This window comes from Dipodomys ordii, unplaced genomic scaffold (assembly GCF_000151885.1).
Source record: "Dipodomys ordii isolate 6190 unplaced genomic scaffold, Dord_2.0 Scaffold85, whole genome shotgun sequence".
NCBI lineage: Eukaryota > Metazoa > Chordata > Mammalia > Rodentia > Heteromyidae > Dipodomys > Dipodomys ordii.
Genome location: NW_012267301.1, coordinates 5569045 through 5593227, shown reverse-complemented (window position 1 = coordinate 5593227; position 24183 = coordinate 5569045). Strand labels below are relative to the sequence as shown.

Genomic DNA, 24183 nt, shown 5'->3' with positions numbered 1-24183 from the left:
ATGACTTTACACCTCTATTTGAATATTCCTCTCTACTACTCAATATTTTTCAAAAAATTCTCTTAAAATTGTTTATTATTATTGGCAGACCACAATTGACCTTGCTTTTCTTTGGTTCTTACTATTCTGTAGATCTGTTCTCTTCCTCTAACTAGTAGACTGTTTTGACCTTCCTAGCGTTAAGTGGAAACCCAGGAACCCTGTGTTTACTCTTCATTGTGGCTGTGTGATTTGGTATAGGTCTCTAATGTTTTATGAACTTGCTTCCTAAGTTGTAAAATACATTAGCAGTGACCTAGATTTTCATCTGTATGAATCTGATTCAAAAGAAATAATGGTCATGAATGAGCATTGACTGATGCTAACCCAGAAGGGAGGGGCTATCTCAGATGAAGGTTCTACTTTCAAAGATTACAGCATGCTTTAAAATATATCTCAAGTTATAGCCAGGCACTGATGGCTCACACCTGTAATCCTAGCTACTCAGTAGGCTGAGAACTGAGGTTTGCAGTTCAAAGCCAGCTCATGCAGGAAATCTGTGAGTCTCTTATCTCCAGTTAGCCACCAAAAAAAACAGAAGTAGAGCAGTGGCTCAAATGGTTGAGAACTAGTCTTGGGCACAAAGGCTCAGGGACAGTGCTCAGGCCCTGAGCTCAAGCCCTAGATTGCCACACAAAACAATGTCATTACTATTTATTTGAGGTTCTATAATTCAAGATGAGTTAGGTTCTTTCTCTCTGCCCTTTGAAGAATGAAAAAGCAGAAAAGAATTTATTTGAATGTGAAATGACAGCCATGCAAGTAGGAGGAGTATTGGACTCCCCAACTGGGGAGGGGATTTGCCTGCCATCCTATGAGGGAAAGCCCAAGTCTTCTTCTTCTGTTCCAACTATATAATTCCCCTCCTTCTTTGGAGATGCACCCTTGGTTTTGTTAAGCAGTGATCACTGGTTGTAGACGGCCTTTCCAACTGGATGTAAGTTAGTGTCTGGTTGGACCCCCCCCCAGCCCCCAATCCTGGGCAAGAGTGGGAAGGCTTGCCTTCTGCTTTTGTATCCGGTGTAAGCTCATTTATCAGGACTTGGAACCTGCCACTTAGGGCAGGAACAAGAAAGGCAACTTATGTCTTTTCTTTGTTTACCTAACCATATAGGTCTTTGTCCCAGTTGCCTTCAATCCCTAGCTGTCTGACTGAAGTCAAATACCTGTCCCTCATCTCTGTAGTAAGAAGTGCAGAACTTTATTTAAAGAGACATGGGGATATTAGTCTGCTTTTCATGATTATAGCAAAGTACCTATCCTGGGTAGTGATGCAGAAAAGAGTTTATACCTGTGGAGGCTGGCATTTGATTTGGCTGTAACATCATGGTAGAAGGCACCTCAGTAGCTGGAGGGCATCGGAGAAGGAGAGAATACAGGAGAAACAAGAAGTGTGGTGAAACAGGAAGCCAGGGTGAAGGGAAACAGGAAGTCAAAGTAAAAGTAAACAGGAAGCCAAAGTGAGGGGGAACAGGATCCACCTCTTAAAGAGCCACAACCTCTTAATGTCACCATACTGGGAACCAAGCCTCCCACACAGGAAGCCTTAGCAGCCTCATCAAACCACACCTAAAACCAAGCAGTGTGTTGTAGAATCAAAGGAAAACTCTGTAGGGTTTCTAAATTTACTCTACACAACTATGGGGAAAATTCAACCTTGCTGCAGGCCAATTTGAAGTACACCCCAGAATGCTGAATGCATGAGGAGATTCCTGCTCTCTTTCAGGGAAGAGATAAGATACTAGCATCTGAAATCTAAACTAAGATGATACCTCATAAATTTGGTTGCAACCCCAGCTGGATCAGTTACCTGTCTTGTAAACTTGGACATGTAATGTACACTCTCTGAGCTACCCATTCCTCATATGCAGTGACTTGTGTAGTCTTTGTTTATAGAGCATTTGTAAGGAATAAAAGATCCGTTAGCTATCAAATGCCTGCCTCATGATGCCACAGGATGGACAGTAAGTGTTGTAGATACAGCCATCCTCATTACTTATGGGAAGCATAACAGGAGGTATAGAAATTCGCCTCAAACATCTCTTTTTGTATCCATGGCAGCTCAAGCTCGGTCCTCTTTTGCCATGTTGCTCCTTCCTGGTCAGTCTGGGAAGAGGTTTAATCTTTGTTGCTGTTGTTTTTAATGTACTTCTAATGTCCTATGTTATTTTTTTGTTTCTCTTGTATGTTCTTCCTCCATGATATAACCCCTGTTTTCACTGTATTTGATTCTGGTGCCCTGCATTTTGTATATACATTTTTGTAATTTGGGGAGGGGAAGGGAAATAACAAAAAGCTGAAATAAGGATACAGGTTGACTCATTATAACAATGAGATGTACAAGACACTGAAAGAATCGATGAAAGGATCCATCACAGGATCTGTCACATCCATGCCAGGGAACCACGCAGAGGCAGACAGGCACAGGAGAAAGATGATTACAAGGTTTATTAGAGGAGCCATATTTCCCCCGGAGAGAGAGCACATGGCAGCCTCCACTATCTAGGTAGTAGCAGGGTGGGGGGGGGTAGGAAGTGAGGTAGATGGGAGTTCAGGTGGGTCTGGGTGGAGAGAGGGAGGGGCCAGCTATATGGTGGGAACTCCAGGGCAGGAAGGAGCTCAGGTCTGGTGAAACTGAGGACAAAAGGTGGACATAATGCTTACAGACACTATGTTGAAAATGAACTTTACAACTTTGTGGGGGGAAGGGAAGAGTTGGGGAGGTGGGGAGGGAAGGGATGGTAGGAGAAAAACAAAGGAGGGGGAGTAACAATAGGAAATGCACTCATTACCTTACTCATATAACTGTAACCCCTCTATACAGTATCTTTACAATAAAAAATATATATATTAAAAACAAAGAATTCCCAGAGGGGAATTGAATAGTTACTTGAGCAAATGAGCAATTGTACAAAAAGCATGAAATTTAAGACCCTCTCTGCCATGTATATAGCTATGTGATTGTCAATAGATCAACTACAATTCTGTTCTTAGCAACCAGTTCTCCTATACTGATTTATCCAAGTCAATGAGAAGACTTAGCTTCTAAGAAGGCTTCTTTGTGAAGAGACTTTGGTGAATCACAGAAGGTCAGGGCTCAAAGATTTCTGAAGGTCATCTGGTCAAGATTACCTCTCTGCTACACTCCTTCCTTGAGCTGTCAAGTACTTTTCCAGCCTCTGTGAGATGCATCACATTTTGAGATTTAACTATAGTTGATAGCCGCTTTGAGAATGTAGAACTATAAAGAAATTCTTTCTCATGCCTTGGTTTAATGTTTCTTTATAACTCTTCCATCTGGTCTCTTTGAAGCTTAGTTTCGTTGTTGATGATGATGTTGTTTTGTCCTGTTTTAAGAGTACTAAGATTTGATCTCAAGGCCTCTTGGGCTCTACAACTTGAGCAACTTCTCAGTCCTCTTGCTGAGTTTAATGTGTTTTTACCCAGATTTGACATCTCTCTACCATTCATTCTGCTGAAGAAATCTCACTTTGTTGAGTGATTGTCCTGATAAATTGCTTAGATTGTGGAGAGAGTTGGAGAAGAATGAGATCCTGGGATAGGGGTGCAAATGACCTGGCTTTTATTTGGCTGAGTGAACACATGAGTTGAATTAGGGAGCAACTGAGAAGAAATCCAGAGGCTGTAAGAAAGTCATCAGAGGAGAAGCCACTGGTGAGTGTGCTGCTATGTTCAGAGACACCTTGGGGAAGGAAACACAAATTGCTTACCACATGATAAGTAACATTTTTATGAATGGTGAAAAACATCCTACTCTTATTGCCACATGATAATTTATTACCATATAATGGAATTGGATCCATATATTGAGATGAAAAACATAAAGTAACCGCTAACCATGAAAAGCCAGTTACATTTGAAGACACTATATAAATCTGTGAAATACATGTTCCTGTGTTTTGGCAATATTCTCAATTGTGTCCAAAAATCTGCAGGTTTTTTTCTCCTGAAATGCCTTCTGGAGCTCAGATTCCTTAAGTAAAATGTGAGAAATGCTGGAGTTGAGGAAAAGCACAGCCAATTTGGTAAGAAAGAGATCAAGTGGCAGAATTTGCTACACAGTGTAGCTCTTGGCACTCACCATGGTCTATAATAGATATTGCACACATTACACACAGATGGACAGAAAGCAAGGAATAGCTCAGAGAGTTTAAATTGATTGTCTAGTATTACATGACAAGTAGCCAACAGAACTGGAATTACAACCAAAGAATGAGAAATGCAATCTTTGGAGACACTATCCACTCAATAATAACTCAGTCCAGGAAGTTTTATACTCTACCTCCTTTTTCAAATTAAGATTTTGCTTATAATTCCTCTCATGCTCTCATTGAATTCTTCCATTATTTAGGTCTCATTTGTGAGCAAATAGCCTTGTTTTATGCCCTAGCTAATATACCATTGGGATATACTGCATATACATATACATATATATATACACACACACACATATATATGCATATACATATATATGTATGCATACCTATATTTTCATACATATATGAAAACACCTTATATATTCTCTCACATATATTCTCTCAATGTCTTAAAGTCTAGAGTAAGGGGATTCTCAATGTTAAAGGAATAAACTGAAGCCATACAACAGTCAGAAAGCTAAGGATTCTGAAGGAGCCGGTGCTGGTTTGTTGGTTCGGGTGTGCTGATGCTAATACCCTGGCTCTCCATTGTCATACACCCATATTGGATTGCATAGTGAGCAGCTCAGTTCCAGGGTAGGTTCAGTGAAGGGATGTAATTAGCCTATTAAGCTTCACTAATGACTTGTAAAGTCACTGAAGTGAGAGTGGCAGGTAGATTAGTTCCACCTCGGAACTTTCCACAAGAGGCATTGAATTGCTACCGTTCTGTTTCCAGTTCTCACAGTTGGAATCAACTGTGAAGAATACAGCTTTTTCACAAATTTGGGTTTTGTCAAGTCGACATGCAAGGAAAAATTTTCAGAGAATATGTGTTCCTAGACTTTTACTTTACCGTCCATAAAATTCATAGGCCTTCTCTGAAATCATAAGGTTACGTGTTAGAAATTAGTTGTCACTTTTACTTTAATAAACAATTATGTACTTATTAAAAGTCACTGATTCTCTTTTGGGGGAGGGGACTTCCCAACAGTGAATATATTATAACTGATATAATATAACTGCTTGGAGGCTTGGTTTTGCTGCTGTTGTTAGTGCTGTTTTGTTTCACAGTGTTTAGTGATCTAGGAGTTGAGAAGTCAAAGGATTCAGTCATTCATGCGTATTTTGTTTATTTTCTTCCACTAAACTTGGGCTTGAACTTAGGGACTCAAGCTTTTCACTTGGCTTTTCCATTCAGGGCTGGTACTTTACCATTTGAGCCACACCTCCACTTTCTCATTCACTCATTTTTATGATGATCATTTACTGAAATACTTGTTCTGGGGGCTTTTGTGAACCCCAGTGGCTATATCATTGAACAATACTGCAAAGATATCTTTGCTCTTGCAACTTTTGCCTTCTAGTGGAAAAAAGTAATAAGTCAATATATACAAAAGCATCAGGTGATGAAAAGCATTGTTCTAAAAGCATTGTTCTAAAGGTTGGAGAAGGGTAGGTGTGGGAAGGTGACTTTAGATTGTGTGGTTGGAAGAGAACACAGATGAGACGTTATTTTAACTATGACTTTAATCCCAAATGGAAGCCTGACATACGTAAGGGCCCAGGGATTAGGGCTGCAGCATACATGGTGTGTGGCCGACTATGAGGTGAACTGGAATGCATCTGGCACAATTTCAGACTAGAGAGGATGGAAGCCTGGCTATAGTGGGATGAGAGGACAGTTGTAATTTCTAATTTTTCATTGTCGGTAACTTGATCCAGAGGTTTCTTTGTTAAGGAAAATGGTAAGCTGTGTGGGTAGAGAATCAATCATAACAAGAGAGGAGGAGATGGTGTAGGAGAAGGCAAGAATTCTTCCTGAGGCAAATCCATGAGAAGGACAGGATCCAGAGCCCAACAGAACAGATGCAGGGAATCTTTATCTAATAGAAGTAGAAGAAAGGTATTGGTAAGTTGGAAGTTTGGCAGACCTGGTAGCAGGTGAGTCCACAAATCATAGTTCTCTTATCTTTGTGAAGTTATGTCTTCAAATGAGAGAAAGTGTGAGCCAAGGATACAAGGAACAAAGCAAAATGTGGAGGGGTCATCAAGGAAGTATCACAGCATTGCCTGGCACTGTGATGCTAATTTGATTGAGAACAGTCAATATTGGTATACTTTTCCTTCTAGCGAAGTTCAGATAGCAGTAACTATTTGAGTAGGGGGTGATTTATTAGGGAAGTAGAACTGAAGCGTGTTCGTGGAAGATTTTTACAAAGAACATTAACAATGGACATGGAAGGAAATGGAGAATATTAGAATTTTTATATATGAAGAAAATTTACAATGTCATTGGTGGCCATTTTGTGTTCCATAAACAAGTTTGGAAAATGTATTGGGTAGAAGATCCTGACAATCAGGGACTAGGCTCTCACGGTATTAAGAGTGGAGTAGAAGGAAAAGCACTAATGGCCTCAAGTTTTATATGGAACATCTATATGGACCCTAAATAAACCAAGGATGATGACTGACAGGTGAGAGGGAATGTACTCATAGCTACTTGCTAATGGTATGTAGGATGTATAGTCCTCCACATATTATCTAAACAAATGAATTTGTTAGTGAATGTAAAGTATTGCCCTTTTCCAAGATCTTTTCATTCCTAAGTTAGCTGTTTAGAGCTTCATATATGTAAGGGGAGACACAGAAATGGAGGGGCAAAGGGTGAACAAGTGAACCAGTGGTACTCACTAGACACTGTGTTGAAATGAACTATACAACTTGTGGATGCCGCTGAGAGGGAAAAACTGGGAGAGAGCAAGGGAAGGGGTGACATTGTCCAGAAAGAAATGCACTCTTTACCTGACTTATTTAACTGTAGCCCTTCTTCGCATCACCTTTATAATAATAGTAAGAAGAAATTTTAAGAAAAGAGATCCATATGTTGAATTCAGGTCTGCAGTTTGGGGTTTGGACAATGCCTAGATGGTATTTCTGAACACGACTGCAAATCAGGATGTTTAAGATGATTCTTACTGGTTCTAGACAGATTGCCTGATCCTGTCTGCAGAGTCTGAGGCCTTTGGGATGAGCTGGGCCAGAGCATCCTCTCTGTCCATCCAGACCTAGTGAGGTGATTCCATAGCATGTCTAGGCATGTTAACACTAAGTTAAACTGTGTTACAGACAGCCTTAATCATTTTTGAAAAAACATAGCTCTTTTCTAGTTAGATTGATTTGAAAAGACTAAAGTGATGCTAAGGGAAAGCAGTGGAGCTGAAAGTCAGAACTAGAAAACCTCTGCTTGTTCTAGTAGGAATTTTAATATAGCAGTCTATTTTCCTTCTTCTGACCCAGGAATACACAATTTTATCACACTGCAATTTTCCCTGTGGCGACTTAGAAGTTACCTCATCACAGGTTGGGGAAATTGTGTTGATAGAATCTAAGCTTATGTAACTTACTTTTTGCCCTAAAATCCACTTTTTCTCTTCCAGTTTTATTAGATGCTCCTCGTATTTTTTCCCTAATTTCATAGCAAAGGTGATCATTTATCAGTTGGTACCTTCATGGCATAGATAGATCTTTCTGAACCCTTCTGATCATTCCATCTCTGAATTAGCAATATCTCCCTTACCTTGGTCTCATCGGGATAGTGACTTACCAATGCAGATAAATATTGGATGAAGAAAGGAACATGAGTCTGAAGTGAGAAAGCACATTAAAATAATTGTTACCTCTCTGATCACTATATTACTCAAGTTTTATAGTAGCTTCTGGGAAAGTTCTGGTTATGTGGACTCAAAAAAATCAAGAAAACTGATGTTCAAAGACTTAATAATACATCATGTCAAATCCACAAGTCATTTTCCCCAGGAGGGGCTTAAGTTCTGGGCCTTGTGCTTTCACTGATGTTCTACAAATTAAGCCATACCTCCACTTCCAGCTTTTTGCTAGCTAATTGGAGATAAGAATTCATGGAATTCTCTGCATAAGCTGTCTTTGAACCACTATTTTCAGATCTCAGCCTCCTGATCAGGTAGAATTTACAGACATGAGCCACTAATTCTGTGCTCAAGCATCCAAGGTGTCTTGATTCTAATCTTGTCATACCATCATCATCCAGAGCCTCTTTCTCTCCTGGTAAACACTATGGCTGCTAGCTAGCTATAGTTCTAATTGAGGTGCTAGAAGTTTCTTGCCTGGCTTGCCACATTGCACAGTAGTTTGATGATGGGTACAACATTCTGGCCAATCTTGTTGGGATACACATTTTTCAGTGCGTTACAATTTCCCTGGTGTTATTTAGTAACCACCACGTGCTGTGAGCCTATGTGGTAGAACAGGACATTAATCAAGAAACCTCCCATTACATCATGGAGTTTATGGGCCTACGTGTTGTATGGAAAACTAAATCCATGTGATGAATGTTACTGTAGAAAAGGCAACGTGTAGTCAGAGCACAAAGTGAGGGCATTTGACCTGGCCTTGGAACAGCATGGGAAACTCTCTACAGGAAGTGGCTTTTGTACTCTGAGACTAAGGATGAATCTACCCTATCTGAGGGTAGTGGTGAGAGGGAGGGCTTAGTTCAGGCAAAGAAACAACAGGGGTGATGGCAGAGGGTAGGCTTCACTGGAAAGCATTTGGAGAAGTCTCCAAGTATCTGGGATACAGGGCCAGAGTATGAAAGGATTAATAGGTTTACAAGATTACAAGAGTACCTAACCATACACCCAGTAATTTGAAGTCCTCTTGGCCATCCTTTTAGCAAAGGGTACGCAGAGAAAAAAATTGCCGCATATGCAGATGATGGCTCTAGGTCTCTAAAAAGAAGTTAAACACTCTAACAGACAAACACAGAATTTTTAGTTTGCCACCTGTCTATTAGATATGGCATGCACTTAGCTTGGTTTGTAAGTAAGGGGTTGTTACTCAGCTTGCCAGGAAATGAGGATGCTCACAGGCTTTGTCTGTATAAGACTAAGGTCACTTCTTCTAACAGCATAAAAGCCACTTGACCAGGCTGAAATGTGTTCCCCAAAACTCTTACAGACTTATTCCTAATGGCTTTTGTGAATGTAAGCTGAAGGACTTTAATGGCACATTAGGGGAGGGTAGTGAACATGCTAGAATGGAGCGTCAGAGCTACCAAGAGCCACAGTGCTGTTTTCTGATTGAGGAGTCCAACCTCATCCTCATCTCCCGAGGACTTTGACAACTCTGTCAGTCATTGCTCTGCGTATTTGCCATCAGACCATTCCCTTCAATGGAAGGTAATCAATTTGTTTTTCGTGAAAAAAATTCAAGTGGTATGTGTTTAAGGTGTACAATATACGGCTTGGATAGACATAGACACAAGGAGAGTAGTATTATTGTCAAATTCTCACATCCATCTCACATGGTTACTTTTTACTTTGTGGGAAGGGTGTCTGAAATACACCATCTCAGCACATTTCTCATATACAGCATAGCGTTTTTAACTATAACCTGAAGCTGTGTACCAGCACATGCAAGATTGGACCTTTTATCCAGGAATAACAATCAAGCAATCAGAAGCATTAAACCCTCACCTTAAAAGGTATCGAATCTCTGTGAGTTTAAAATGCAGCCACATTATAGATCATTTACCTCTGCTTAATAGAGTGAATTTATATTATCTATGTAACTGGGGTGACACATAAAAATAATGATTAATATTACTAATGCTACTTCATAGCAATTTAAATCCCCTATATACCCTTATTGGACCAAATATTTAATATACCATAGCTATTAGGAGTCTGAGCTTTTAAATAAGAATGAGCCAAGTTCAGAGCCCCATTATCTTTGCATCAGCCCCATAACCCTGAGTCAACCTCATGTTTCTGACATATAAATTGGAAATGGTAGAGGACATTGTCTCACAGAGTTGCCCTGAGAATGGAATGCATGTGGGAGTGATGGAGGTCTGCCTCATTTCCGCCCTTGTTAGAGTGTCTTGAACACTTTGTATTTATCCTATAGTACCGTTTATTCATTTGTTTTATGGGGAATAACTTTCTCTTTTCTTTATGCTCCCCTAGGGATATGAAGCCTGACAATATTTTGCTTGATGAACATGGTAAGAAAATGATTGGTTTGTGATTAACTACACGGTGTGCGTGAGTATAGGACATATTGATTCTACTATGTCCAAGAGTAGTTTTTCTTGATTCAGTTGAGTTGTATATATAAACTTCATGTTAAGGGAAGGAGGGAAAATGTATAATGGAGAGCATGTAATAGAAGGAACTTTAGTTTTTTGTAGCAGGGATGTAGTCCAGCCATGCACCCTTAAAGAACATTATATTTATGTGATGAAAAAATCATTCTCTAATTAATTTTCATTCAGTGCTGCCTCTTGGCAACCAGCTATCACAGTGGCTTTGTAATTGCCTTTTGGGCCTTGTAAATACCAAACAGGTCTCAAGCTCAAACTCTTAGGCAGGTAATATTATACATCCAATTATTGGTATTATTTTGTTTTCTATCTAATTTTCAGCATCTCTTGTTATGAAGGCAAGTTGATTTACATTTAAGCAAGAGTTATTTTGTTTTTTGCTCAAAAATGTTTAACTAATAATGAGTCATTTTAAAGAGAAGTATAACGCTGATGAGTAGTATATATAATTCTCAGATATAAAATTGACACAGGAATATGGTAATGATCACAAAGGTGGTAAATGTCTAAAGTTCAGGAAATGCTGACTGGGTATCCAGTCTTTTTTTTTGCCAACAATGAAATGAGTGGTCTATGCACAATGAAATGCAATCTGTATGTTTTTTTTAATATTTACTTTCATGTGTGTTTAGAGTCATTGGTATCTCATTAGGAAGATCTCTATGACACATAGTTTGAATATTACCAAACTTATTTGGTAATAAGATCACTGTCCTTGCCTGGTGTGGTGGTTCATGCCTTTATTCTTATTGCGGTGGAAGTTTGAGGATTATGGTCTAAGGCTAATCCAGGCAAAAGTGCAAGATCCATATGAAAACTACACTACAGCACTAAGGGCCAGAGTTATGGCTCAAGTGGTAGAGCATTTGCTAAAGAAGCATGTGGCCCTGATTTCAAACCTCAGTACTGTCTCAAACAAACACATCCATATCCTTTATTAAGAAAGCTGCCTGATTAGTTCTAAGTCTGAAAAGCTCTTCATCCATGTAAATTTTACAAACAGGGTTTACGAGTAGAACTGAAACACCACGTACTGTCCAATGGCTCATTATTTATTTACCCAGTTGAGTCTTAAATCTGGTTTGGCAAACTCCACCTGTGCTCAGAAAGCGAAGAAACACTTTTGTGTATGACCTCTAATCTCAAAGCTCATGGTCATTATTTATTTATGGATTGTCTAAAAAGATTTTTTCCACTTTGTTCCAGTGCTTTATTTTTGCCTTACCTTTACTGCTTTTGACATTTGAGAACAGATTTCTGAATCTGAGAAATGTGAGCAATGGTGAGATTTAGCATGAAGGTGACTTTTATGAAAACACCAGCTCTCCTTGTTCTCAATAAAAGGCGGGATTGTTTTCTGTCCTGGTATAACAGACTTTATGAAGTTTATAACTGGGGAGAGATAACTTATAGGGGCTGTCTCTTTGCAACGTGGACACAAAGTGCTGTGTGACCAAGCTTTCTGTCAATACATGACTACTTAAACTGAGCCCAGGTGGGATTTAGTCATCCTTTGTTCCCATAGCAAGCTGCCTTCCTGCATGACACCTATTGCCCCATCATTTGTAGAGGCCCTGAGCCAAGACATAGAGATTGTAGCAACTAAACCCTTTCTAAGATGAATCTTCCATTCCAAGAACAATGCTGTTCATCTTAAGTCTCAGACATACTTTCATGAGGGCACACTTGTCCTTCGTTCACCTATTTCTTATTTTCTTGGCAATTCTGTGATTGTAGATTAGAAAGAAGAGCAAGAAACCAATTGGTCAGAGACTATTCACTAAGAGATTTGACAGTCTGGTTAAAGCATTATCTATGTCTTAGTTTCTTGGGGGAACAAAAGAGGACTTAACATCTAGGGTCATTGTAAAGACTCTCTCTCTCTCTCTCTCTCTCTCTCTCACACACACACACACACACACACACAATTAGAGTGGTTAATGTAGTGTCTGCCATAAAGGAGCCATTCAGGAGGACCACATATGAGATCACTCTGAAGAAGTAGTAGGCACTTTCTGTTCTGTGCAGAGATGAAGCACTTCATCTTGTTCCCTGTGGCTTTGTGTAAAATTTCATATGCACCCAATCTTTATCAGATAAACTCTGTAAAAATTGAATAGTTACTTACCAAATAATTACTAGGTGATAATTATTTGATTTCCAGAAGTAACAAACCAAAGATGCTGCTTAGATTTTGTGCTGACACAATGTCATTTAGCTCTTAATTTCAGGTAACTCCACTGTCTGTGGTCTGTTCTGACTTCTTCCAGAAGCTCAGGGGTCCAAGACCACTGCTTGTGACATTTTACCCTGTGAGACTGGGGCTTTGTCACTGCACAAGTCTGAGCTGTCCTCCCTCTGTGCCTGAAGGACAGTTCTTTTCCCTCAGATGCCCTGTTATTTCCATTGACCCCTTCCACTCTTGAGTTTGTTACTTCAACAATGAATTCAGAGGAGGCTTTTCTGTATTTTTTTCCCATCCTGAACTCAACTTGAGAAGGACTGCTGTTAATAAAAGAAACAAAATTGCTTTGGAAGGACAGAACATAGATGGTCTAGAAGCAAACAGAAACAAAATTGAGTCATTCTCTAAACAGTGTGCTAGGCATCCCTGTACAGGAAAATAATTCTTTTGGAATTCCTTTTTATTTACATTCTAAAAAGTTAGGACTTTGGACATTGCTCAGGGACTGTCATGAACCACCATTTTTTTGGTGTGTGTGCCAGTCCTAAGGCTTGAACTCAGGGCCTGGGAACTGTCCCTGGGTTTCTTTTGTTCAAGGCTTTTTCTCTACCACTTGGGCCAAAGCCCTACTTGCAGCTTAAAAAACAAAAAAAAACCCAGTTTATTGGAGGTAAGAGTCTCAAAGACTTTCTTACTTGGGCTGGCTTCAAACTATGATCATCAGAACTCAGTCTCCTAAATAACTAGGATTATAAGCATGACGGGTGCCTGGTTTAACAAACCACTGTTTTAAGGTCTTTTTATTGCCAAGGTGATGTACAGAAGGATTACAGTTACATAAGTAAGGTACTAAGTACATTTCTTGTCAAACTTGTTACCTCTTCTCTCATTTTTCTCCCAATTTCCCTCCTCCCAATCCCGCCCCTTCCCTGAGTTGTACAGATCATTGTCAACATATTGTCTTATGAGAATCTCTGTTGCATTGGTTCCCCCTTGTATTTTGTCTCAACATTCTGTTGTTCCCCTTCCCTTCCCTAATGCAGGTAGATGTATACAATACCAGGTACCAAAATCAAATACAGTGGCAACAGGGGATATACCATTGGGGGGGGGTAGAACATACAAAAGAAACAAGAAATCACATAGTACATTAAAAACAACAACAACAAAGAAAAGCCTCTTGTGTCCATGTCTTGGAGTTCATTTCACTTAGCATCATCTTATATGGTCATATGTACATAGCTATTGAGCTATTCTGCTCATCTGCTAAGATTATCCTAGATGTACACTATTTATTGGAAATAAGAGAAACCATGGGGTCTATGTTTCTTTGGGTCTAGCTTATTTCAATTATTATGATTTTTTTCAAGTCTTTCCATTTCCTTACAAGAAACAACTGCCCCATTTATAAGTTGGCCAAAGACTTAAAGAGAGACTTATTTGGTCAATAGATGCATAAAGAAATGCTCAACATCTTTGGCCATAAAAGAAATGCAAATCAAAAAACTTTGAGATTCCACCTTACCCTAGTTAGAATGGCTATAGTCAAGAAATCTAATAACAAATGTTGGAGGGGATGTGTACAGAAGGGAACGCTATTGCACTGGTGGTGGGAGTGTAAACTTGTTCAACTACTCTGGAAAGCAGTATGGAGGTTCCTCAAAAGACTCCACAAAGAGCTCCCCTATGACCCAGAAATCCCACTCTGGGCAATTATCCACATGACCATAAACAAGGCCATACTAAAGCTACCAGCACAACTATGTTCACTGCAGCATTATTCACCATTGCTAGGATATGGAACCAACCCAGATGCTTCTCAGTAGATGAATGGATCAAGAAAATGGTGTGTGTGTGTGTGTGTGTGTGTGTGTGTGTGTGTGTGTGTGTGTGTATAAAATGGAATTCTATGCTTCCATCAGAAAGAACAAATCACTTTTAAGTGACTCGGTTCCTAAGCCCACCTGCTGCTAACTCATTCTGCAGTTGATCAAGTGAGAGCCAGCAAAACCACAAATCAACATCAGACTTTTCTTGTATCTGCTGTTGTGATTTTCCATGTGGGGCTCACCTTTGAAGCCATTGTTTGTCTTTTTTCACCCACACTTTTCCAATTTCACCCCAAATGAGCTATCACATTGCACCTTTAACAATGGGTTTTAGCAACTGAGAAGTTGCCTTTTTTTTAACATTACCTCTACACCCATCTTTCCAAATAAGCTCTCTATAACATCATGTAACTTAGATATTAATTCAGCACCACTCAGAGACTGACAGGATTTTGTTTTATCCTTATTGATTTATAGTGTTCATATTCATCAGAAAAACATTGACATTTAAAATGAGCTGGTTGTGATGTAGAGAATCTCTCCACAATGAGAATGAATATTTCTTGAGCATTGGCATTTGACATAAAAAATGTTTTTAATTTAGACTCTACCTGATACTAGTCTCCCCAAAGGTCTCATCCATTCCTTGAGAGCCAAGATGGCATCAGGACTCAGGTGACTCATAACCTGCTGTCTTCATATGTTTTCACATGCTAGTGATACAAGCAGCCCATCCAACCCTATCAGTTCCATCGAGTCTAAAACCCCTGTGCTTTCATTAAATCATTCAGGAAATGAGTGCCACATCCAGAAGAAAAATCATGTCTGACATTTCAGAGACAATGACAACTATGAAATCATGATTTATATTTCTTAATAACATTCCGAGTCACAAGGAGAAGAGGCAAGTCCTGTGAAGGAAGAACTGAGCCTTTTGTTTCAACAGCCTCCCCCTTGGAGAGTTTCACAATGTGTCTAAAAGTAAACACTGTCTTTTTGAAAGTATACATCATTGACCATACCGTACCAACCCCAAGATAATGACATTTAGTATGTCAGGGTAGTGCCTAAGGATAACAAGCATTTACAGGAAAAATGTCACACATATATTCTAACAGCCTGCAACCAGCAGTTTTTAAACACTTATGAAGGCATTGCAGGCTAATTGATTATGATGTCCTGGAGCACAGGGACGATGAAGAAGATTCTGACTGAGCACAGTGCACAAGATGAGAGATAATGACTGTGATGGTTGATTGCAGGGCCCTGTTAGAGGAATTTGGATTCCTATTAGCATACATTGAGAGTACCAGGGAGCTTCCCTGTGGTAATTCTATAGATCTGCACAGTGCACTTTTTTAAAATTTTATTTTCTTGTGAAGATGCTGTACAGAGAGGTTACAGTTACATCAGTAAGGCAATGAGTACATTTCTTGTGCTCTTTGAACAATTCACTCCCTCAACTATGTATCCTTAACTGCTTTCCACCTTCCTCCTCCCTTTTGTTGAAGTCTTTAGTACATTTCATTATGAAGTTTATTTAAATAGAGGCATACACATATTGCATAAATATATATGTATATGTTTTGTATATGTGTATATTTGTGTGTTCATATGTATACTTTTATTTATAATTATATATAATGTATATTTGATTCTCTTCACCCACCCCCTGTCCCTCCCCATTTCTTTCACTTTAACTGATTTCCTCTTTAGATAGTCCTCCTTTATTTCATTGATTTTTAATGTGATCCTCTATCTGAAACAGCAAAGATTAAAAAAAAAAAAAAGGCAGAGTCTTCCTGCAAAGTGCTAGGTGATAAATCTGGGAGTGTTGGGGAAGTTTGATATGGCCCCTGGGAGGAGAATTTGATGTTATCTTCTCTAATTACTGGCCTAGCTTATCAAACCTAGGCAAATGTAAGCCAGGTGCTGGTGTTGACTTCTTTAATTTTAGGTGCTCAGGAGGCTAGTCTGAGAATTACAGGCCACAGCCAGAGGAGGGGAAACCTTGGGACTGTTATCTGCAATTAGCCAGAAAAATATCAGACATGAAGCGTGTACACAAGCCAAGTAAGATTACAAGGCCCTGAGTTCCAGCCCCAGTGCTGACAATGAATGAATAAATTAATTAATAATAAACAAACAAATAGGATAATAATAAAAAGAGAACAACAAACCAAAAAAATCTAGACAAATGGAAATGCCAACAGCTTAAGACAATTATGGTGCTAACAGCTCCTGTATTAGGCTTATCTTCACTGTGGGCATCTTGTATTGCCCTTTTCTTCTCTACTGCTATAAATGTAAGAAGCCCAGGGCACTTTGTGGGATTTATTTCCTAACATAGTTAGACCTACATTCTACTACCATGTTAGAGCTGAGAGTCTAGATATTATCTTGCCTACTCATTCTTTTAAAAATTCTTATTGATAGAATGATTGATTGATTGATGGTACTGAGGATTGAATTTAGGCCCTTGTACTTACAAGGCAAGCACTACCACTTGAGCTATACCTCTAGTTCCAATTTTTGTGATAGAAAGAGAAACTTAAGTTCAACTTGGGAAAAAAAGACTTGGAGTATTCTATGTGTTGGGATAGAAATCAGGGCAAACATCAGGTATACTGATGCCTAGACTAGTTTTCTTTATACAGCCCCTTTAAATCAGATAAGCTGATTTCAGAGGTGGGCACTGGTGGCTCACATCTAATCCTCGTTATTTAGAAGGGTGAGGTCTGAGGAGCAGGGCTCAAAGCTAGTGAGGATAGGAATTCAAAGCCAGTGCAACCAGGAAAGTCTGTGAATTTTCTCATCTCCAATTAATCACCAAAAGCCAGAAGTGGAGCTATGGCTCGGGTGCTCGAATACCAGCCTTGAGTAAAAAGCTAAAAAAAATAGCACTCAGCCCCTGAGTTCAAGCCTCAGTACTAGTATAAAATAAAAGCTAAGTCCCCATGCTTTCTGTTGATGACAGTTATGTTGTTGGGGATGATGGTTGGACAAGAAAATATTAATGGCACTAAAAAATAAAGAAAAGAAACTCTGAATTCTTTCTTGGCAGGGATCCACACTGTGCCAGCTTGTACTAATTTTGCCTTCCTTTTTTGCAAGATCCTCCTAAGAGATGCATAGAATTTTGATACTTTGAATAACTGTCAGCTGTCTCCCTCATGACGCCCATGGATAAGTAACTTAGACTGAGGCCAACAGATAAAATTTGCTGCAGTAGGGCCAGGCACTGATGGCTCACTCCTGTAAACTACTCAAAAAGCTGCATTCTGAGGCTCATGGTTCAGATCCAGTCAAGGCAGAACAGTTGGAGAGAGTCTCATCTCTGATTTAGCCACAAAAGGCCAGAAGTGGAGCTGCAATTCTGGTGGCAAAGCACCAGGTCTCGAAGAAAAAAAAACTAAAGTGACAGTGCCCAGGCCCAATTACTGGCACACACACAAAAAAGCAGAAGTAGGATCGCTAGACCATAAGTTCAGCTACTAAGTTTAAATCTTTCTATAGTTGAACTACACATTGACAAATCAAAGACTAATCTGTGTATTATATTCTGACTATTGGAGGATTACTGGTTTAAGATTACATTTGGCCTTGAGGGATAGAAGTAAGTATATTTTTACTGCCTGTACCAAGTTGCAACTAGTATGTAAGACCTAAGAGACTAAGCGTCAGTGAGAAGCTTATAGTAACACTTTGCTGAATGAGACTTCATCTTACCCCTCCCTCCTTTCTCCCTCCCCAGGCCATGTGCACATCACAGACTTCAACATCGCTGCCTTGTTGCCCAAGGAGGCTCGGATTACCACCATGGCGGGCACAAAGCCTTACATGGGTAAGAGCTTCAAGAATGGCCTACTTTTCTGAGAGTGAAGCTTTTGTGTCTCATTCCTGTACATACTACATTGAATCTGTCAGGTGGGGCATCTAGAACACACAATTGCCTTTCTGACTTTACCTGGGAGCTTTTGATTCAATGAGTCTGAGAACTCTCCATTAGCAAGTAGGGAGGGTGATAATCTTGACACAGGAGGGTCATTGATCACATTTGGAAAACTGGCTATTTCATGAACTAATTAAAATAGTGTTGTCTGCTTCCCACCAAGAATAGGAATATAATAAATGGTGACTAACTCTACGTGCTTGAAAGTATTTTCAGACACTGGTGACCAGGAGTGAGCAGTACACACAAGATCTCCACCTCATGGAGCTTACATACTAGTGGGAGAAAACTCAATAATAACAGAACAACTGGGTGCTTGTGACTAACACCTGTACTCCTAGCTTCTCAGGAGGCTGAGATTTGAGGACTGCATTTAAAGCCAACCGAGGCAGGAAAGTCTATGAGACTGCTATCTCAGATTAACCACCAAAAAGCCAAAAGTAGAGCTGTGGCTGAAATGGTAGAGCACTAGCCTCGAACAAAAAAGCTCAAGGACACTGCACAGGCTCTGAATTCAAGCCTCGGGACTTACATACACATATATAATAATAATGATTAATAATAATAATAATAGGGAGGGAAAAACGCAGGAGAAGATGAGGGAGGAGGTAACACTGTTCAAAAAGAAATGTACTTACTACCTTACTTGTGTAACTGTAACCCCTCTGTACACAACCTTTACAATAAAATTTAGAAGAAAAAATAGTAACAATAACAATAATAATAGTAATCAGAACAAAAAGAGTGGAAACAGTAGGTGTGACAAAATAATTGTTCTAAAACTTACATGATGCTACATTACATGCCTAAGACGCTAATGCATCCAAAGTACTTTTGCAATTACAACTTTATCTTCCATTTTATTGCCACAATACCATAAGTTCTTCTTTATGAAGTATTGGAAATGTGAGATAGCTTTGCAGAACTTAATTTATAGTAAGATGTGAAATAGAGAGTTAAACATGAAGTTGGATGCAAAGTTGCCTCATGTGTAACTGGAGAAACAAATGATTTTGTCTGGGTAGACATCATTTTAGCAAATTTGTCTTATCTCCTTTCTACACTAGATATAAAGGCATAACCTCTTAGGGCATATAAAGGCATAACCTCTTAGGGCACATTCAGAACTTGAAACAAGGAAGTTCTTTCCTTTTATTGTTCCTAAGACAAGTGAGTCAAACTGAAAATATGTATCTGTAAATCCTTCAGATGTCCAAAAATGGGTCTGCCATTCCATTCTTGCTGCTTAGACTTAGACCTAGACTTACGGACTGGTGGTAGAGGTAAAGATCATGGTTAGCCACAGGAGTTTGATGAATTTGGGGGATGAGTCTTACTGGGGAGGGTAGCAGCAGGAGACAGAGTATGTTTGGGAGACTAGCTAGAGCTTGTATAGTACAGCTCCACAGGGGCCCCTCCAGTTCTAGGGTGGGGCCTAGAAGGAAAAGTATCATCAGCAGGGCTTACTAGAGACATCCATGGTTCCAACACAGCCAGCTACATCTGAGCCCAAAGCATTGAAAACAGTTTTAGATTCTAGACTTCAACTCTAAGAGTTCCCCATCAGGTCTAGCCACACTCCGCTGAATGCTGAATCAAGACACAGGGTCAAGGACAGAGAAAGAAGGTTTATAACGAGGCATGATCAGTCACAGGAAGATAGGTAGATATGCCGAGATATGATAATCTATTGGCTTAAATGGACCACTGGGGACAGAGGGTGAAAGGTGTGTATAAACAGCTGGATCACGGGTGTGGCCCAATTCATTATCTCAGTTCTGCTTCCTATGGGTTCCAGAGACATTATCACTGTCATCACTAGAGGGGAGCAAATTTGGCCCCTCTGAAACTATTACTCATGTTCTAGGGCTCACCCTCATCATTAAAGGTAATTGTACTAAGTAAGGGCAGGTGTATGGTCTATCCTGCAGGATTTTGCTGTCTCGTATAGGGGTAGTTTTGGTCCCCTGACATAAAGATCATATTGATTAGCCTGCCTTTCCTGATATTCTGAAGTGACTGCAAGTGACTTAGAACAAGGACTGATACAAAATGGAGGCTAGGAAGTTGTGTGTGCGCGGCAGATCACATCTTCTGTCCCCACCTCAAGATGGCTGCCTTCAGCCTGGTGGTGGGTAGAGGAGCTTTAACTCAGGAGATTAGTTTCAAAATTCACAGGCATCAGTTGCAAAGTACCTAAAATCCATGTTGTAATAAGCAAAGGATGAAGACTTATTACTCCTAGACAGAGATACCATTACGAGAGACTTTACCCAGTAGGAACAGGAGGTCAGATACCACACAGTTGTTGTCAGATGATAAAAAAATCAAAGGTGCTTGTGATTCTATTCAAATTGCTAGAATGTTACAGCAGCAAATATTGCTGTTTTAACTGGTAGGATTCAGGAATAGAATAGATTATGATAGTTAGATATGACCAGAATAACAAGCATTGTATCTTCAACATTTTATTTTTTTCCTCTATGTAATAAGAGAGAAAGAAAGAAAAAGATAAGGAAGGAAGGAAGGAAGGGAGGGAGGGAGGGAGAAGGAAAGGGAGGGAGGGAAGCAAAGGGAAGGAAAGGGGAAGGGAAAAGAAAGGAGGAAAAAAGCAAGAGAGACAGAGACAGAGAGAGACAGAGACAGAGAGTGGAGAAATAGAGGGCCCTATTACATGGAAGACCTCCTTATTTTCTCCACAGAAAGAGACTTGCTATGGGAAAACCATGGGCCTTATTTTATGTAATATTTGAACAATTACAAATTTCATTGCTTTCCATTACCGGTGGGGGTAGAAAATCTCTTTTGTGCCTTCCAAACTAAAGGGCTCAGCCTATTTTTTCTACCTAAAACCCATGGTACTCAAATGATAAAAGGAATATCCAAGCCTGCTGGTTTGATGAGCTTATTCTGCAGGTTTCCTGGGTTTCCATATTAAGGGCTATTTTCTTGGAGCCAAATCAGAAAATGTACATCTGCAGCTTCTAGGGCTGGTTTCCATGGTGAGGGAAGTAAAGGAGGCCACCTTTTTTCCTCTCCCCAGATCTGTGCAATTTAATTTTTTTTTCAGAATTGGCATTTGTAGTCTTTTTTCAAAAGATTGGACAAGAAAACTACAATATAGACAAGAGTCCATGTATGAACCGACTTCCAGTCTCATAACTAATGATCAGTAATATCTACCAAGATCTTTCTAGGTTACAGACAATGCATTAAGTGTCTTACATTCATTTGCTCATTTATTTTTCTCAACAACCTTATTAGGCAGATTATACTGATGCTCATTTTTGAATGAAGATAATCTGAAACTTAACTTATTGAAGATCATGAGGCTAGTAATTAATATTAAAGCACATGAAAGCTGAGATGTGAACCAAACTCTGTTTGCCTCTTCCTTGAAAGAGGTATAAAGGGAAGACTAAAAAGTATAGATTGAGGGTTGCGAAGGTGGCTCAGTTGTAGAATGCTTGCCTAGCATGCATGAGGCCCTGAGTTCGATTCCTCAGCACCACATAAAGAGTAAAAGCCAGAAGTGTCACTGTGGCTCAAGTGGTAGAATGCTAGCCATGAGCTGAAGAGCTGAAGGACAGCACCCAGGCCCAGAGTTCAAGCGCCACAACTGACAAAAAATACAGATAGATAGACAGACAGGCAGACAGACAGACATTTTTTCTGGGTCTTATAGGGTTCTAAACCAATTTATTTAGGGCCTATTTTATTCCAAAATAAATGCTGAACATTATAGACAATCTCTTTATCCAGAACTGCCTTCAACTTCAATTTCTGAATAGAAGTCTTTCCTAGAGAAATTGTGGTAGAAGCCTGCTTCCTTTTTAAGAAACTTAGATGAGCCCAGTAATTTGGTAAAATCTATTTGACAAGCACTCATGTTACCTTGCTTCTGCAGGACACTAATTAGCAATTAACCAGTAAGACAAAGATCCAAGAGGAAGAAGAGAAAGTAGGTTAGAAACGGAGTATGCATTAGAGGAGAGTATATCAACTGATGTGCTGAGCAGGTAATGAAGCTGGTGCCTGACTGGAAGTGAGCAGATGACCCGTCTCCTGGGCCTTACTACCTTCCACAGAGCAAGTCAGCTTTGCTTCTGCACATACATGCTCCTCCTGACCACTCTAGTTCTCCTTCTCCCTACTGCGAGGCCTGTGTGCATAGATTCGCTTATTAAATATTCTTCCTTCTACAGAGGAGAATTATGTATCTGTGTGTATGCAAACTTCACTATAGGAAAAGTAGAAAAAGGTGAGAAGCAAAAGGGAAAGTAAATCCTCCTTCAATACACGTGTATGGGTTTCTTCCAGATTTTTTTCTGTGCACACATGGGCACATGCACATGCACAGTTTTTAGAAAATAATTAGGTCATCTCTCTTTCCTTAGCATAAAATTTTCCCTATATAATGTAGTAATTCATGTTTATGGTGTCCAAGACACTTGGCTAAGGTTTATTTATTTAATGGTATTTGAACTCAAAGGCTCACACTTGCTAGGCAAGTGCTCTAACAATACATCCAGATTCAGCTGCACCCTACATCCCCTTTTTTTGCACTGGTTATTATGAGATAGGGTCTTATTTTTGCCTAGACTTATACCTGGATTACAGTCTTCCTCTTTTATGCTTCTTAGGTAGCTAGGATAGCAGACATACACCACTGTGCACAACTTTTTCCTTTGAGTTGGAGTCTCAAGGAACATTTTTCTCAGGTTTGCCTGAAATCCCAAGCCTTCCAACCTCAGCCTCTTATGTAACTGGGATGACATGTACGTACCTCCTGATTTGGAGTCTTACACATGTGCCTTGGTTGGCGTTGAAGTTCAATCTTCCCTATCCCAGCCTCCCAAGTAGCTAGGATGGCAGGTGTGAGCCAGTAGTGCCTGGCTAGGTTTTAAACATTCATTCTATCATTCAACTTTCAAAACAACCTTGTGAATCAGAGTATGCTATTATTTTTATTTAACAGATTTTTAAAGATGCCCAGCAGAGAGGGAGAGAAAAAGAGAAAGGGGAGGGAGGGAGAGGGAGAAAGGAGAGAGAGAGAGAGAGAGAGAGAGAGAGAGAGAGAGCAAGTGAGCAATATGGTTACATTCACATAACAAATAATTGATAGAGCATGAAATTAAATCCAAGTCCAGAAACGTCTAGTTTGGGACATGGAGGAGGGTGATGACAGTGATAGTGGTGTACTGGCTGACATTTACTGAGTTCTTCTAATATGGCCAGCTCTGTTCTAAGTGCATGCATAGCATTGTTTAAGCTAAAAACAATTTTATGAGGCAGGAACTATAGTTATTTCCACTTTAGAGATGGGTAGGATGACCAGTTGTGAAATTTGTCCAAGTGGCTCTGGGTAACCAGTCACGAGAGACCTCATGCCAGAGCGCTACACCCTCATACACTGCTCTGCTGCCCTTAGTTCAAGTCAGCATCCAGGCTCTTGCTGCTACAAAATCCTGCTTCCCTCCATGTAGAGCCTGAGTCTTAGCAACTGATGGCTGATTTCTCCATGACAGGCTTTGGGCCTGCTAGGCAGGTACTCTCTATACCTCTTGAGCTACTATTCCAGCCCTTTTGCCTTTCCATTTATTTTTTTTTCCAGATTTGATTCTTGCACTTTTAACATGGGCATTAGTTAAATTGTTATATGTGTCATTTATTTTTCTGAATGTAGAGAAATTAAAAATACCACACAAAATATTTAGTGGCCTTTTTTTTTTTTAAAAAAAAAAGGAGGGGCTGGGAAGATGGCTCAGTGGTAGAGCGCGTCCCTTGCATGCCTGAGGCCCTGGGTTCGATTCCTCAGCACCACATAAGCAAAAAGAAAAAAGCCGGAAGTGGCGCTGTGGCTCAAGTGGTAGAAC

At 39.8% G+C, this 24183-nt stretch overlaps 1 protein-coding gene across 1 annotated transcript in view; it reads left to right on the top strand.

The window, feature by feature from the left end:
* The window catches only part of Stk32a (serine/threonine kinase 32A), a 120328-nt gene that overhangs the window by 78205 nt on the left and 17940 nt on the right, over window positions 1-24183 (top strand). The window contains exons 5-6 of the mRNA XM_013025528.1: window positions 10205-10242; window positions 18110-18199. Of these exons, the coding sequence (XP_012880982.1) occupies window positions 10205-10242; window positions 18110-18199 (128 nt within the window). The remainder of the gene's footprint in view (window positions 1-10204; window positions 10243-18109; window positions 18200-24183) is intronic.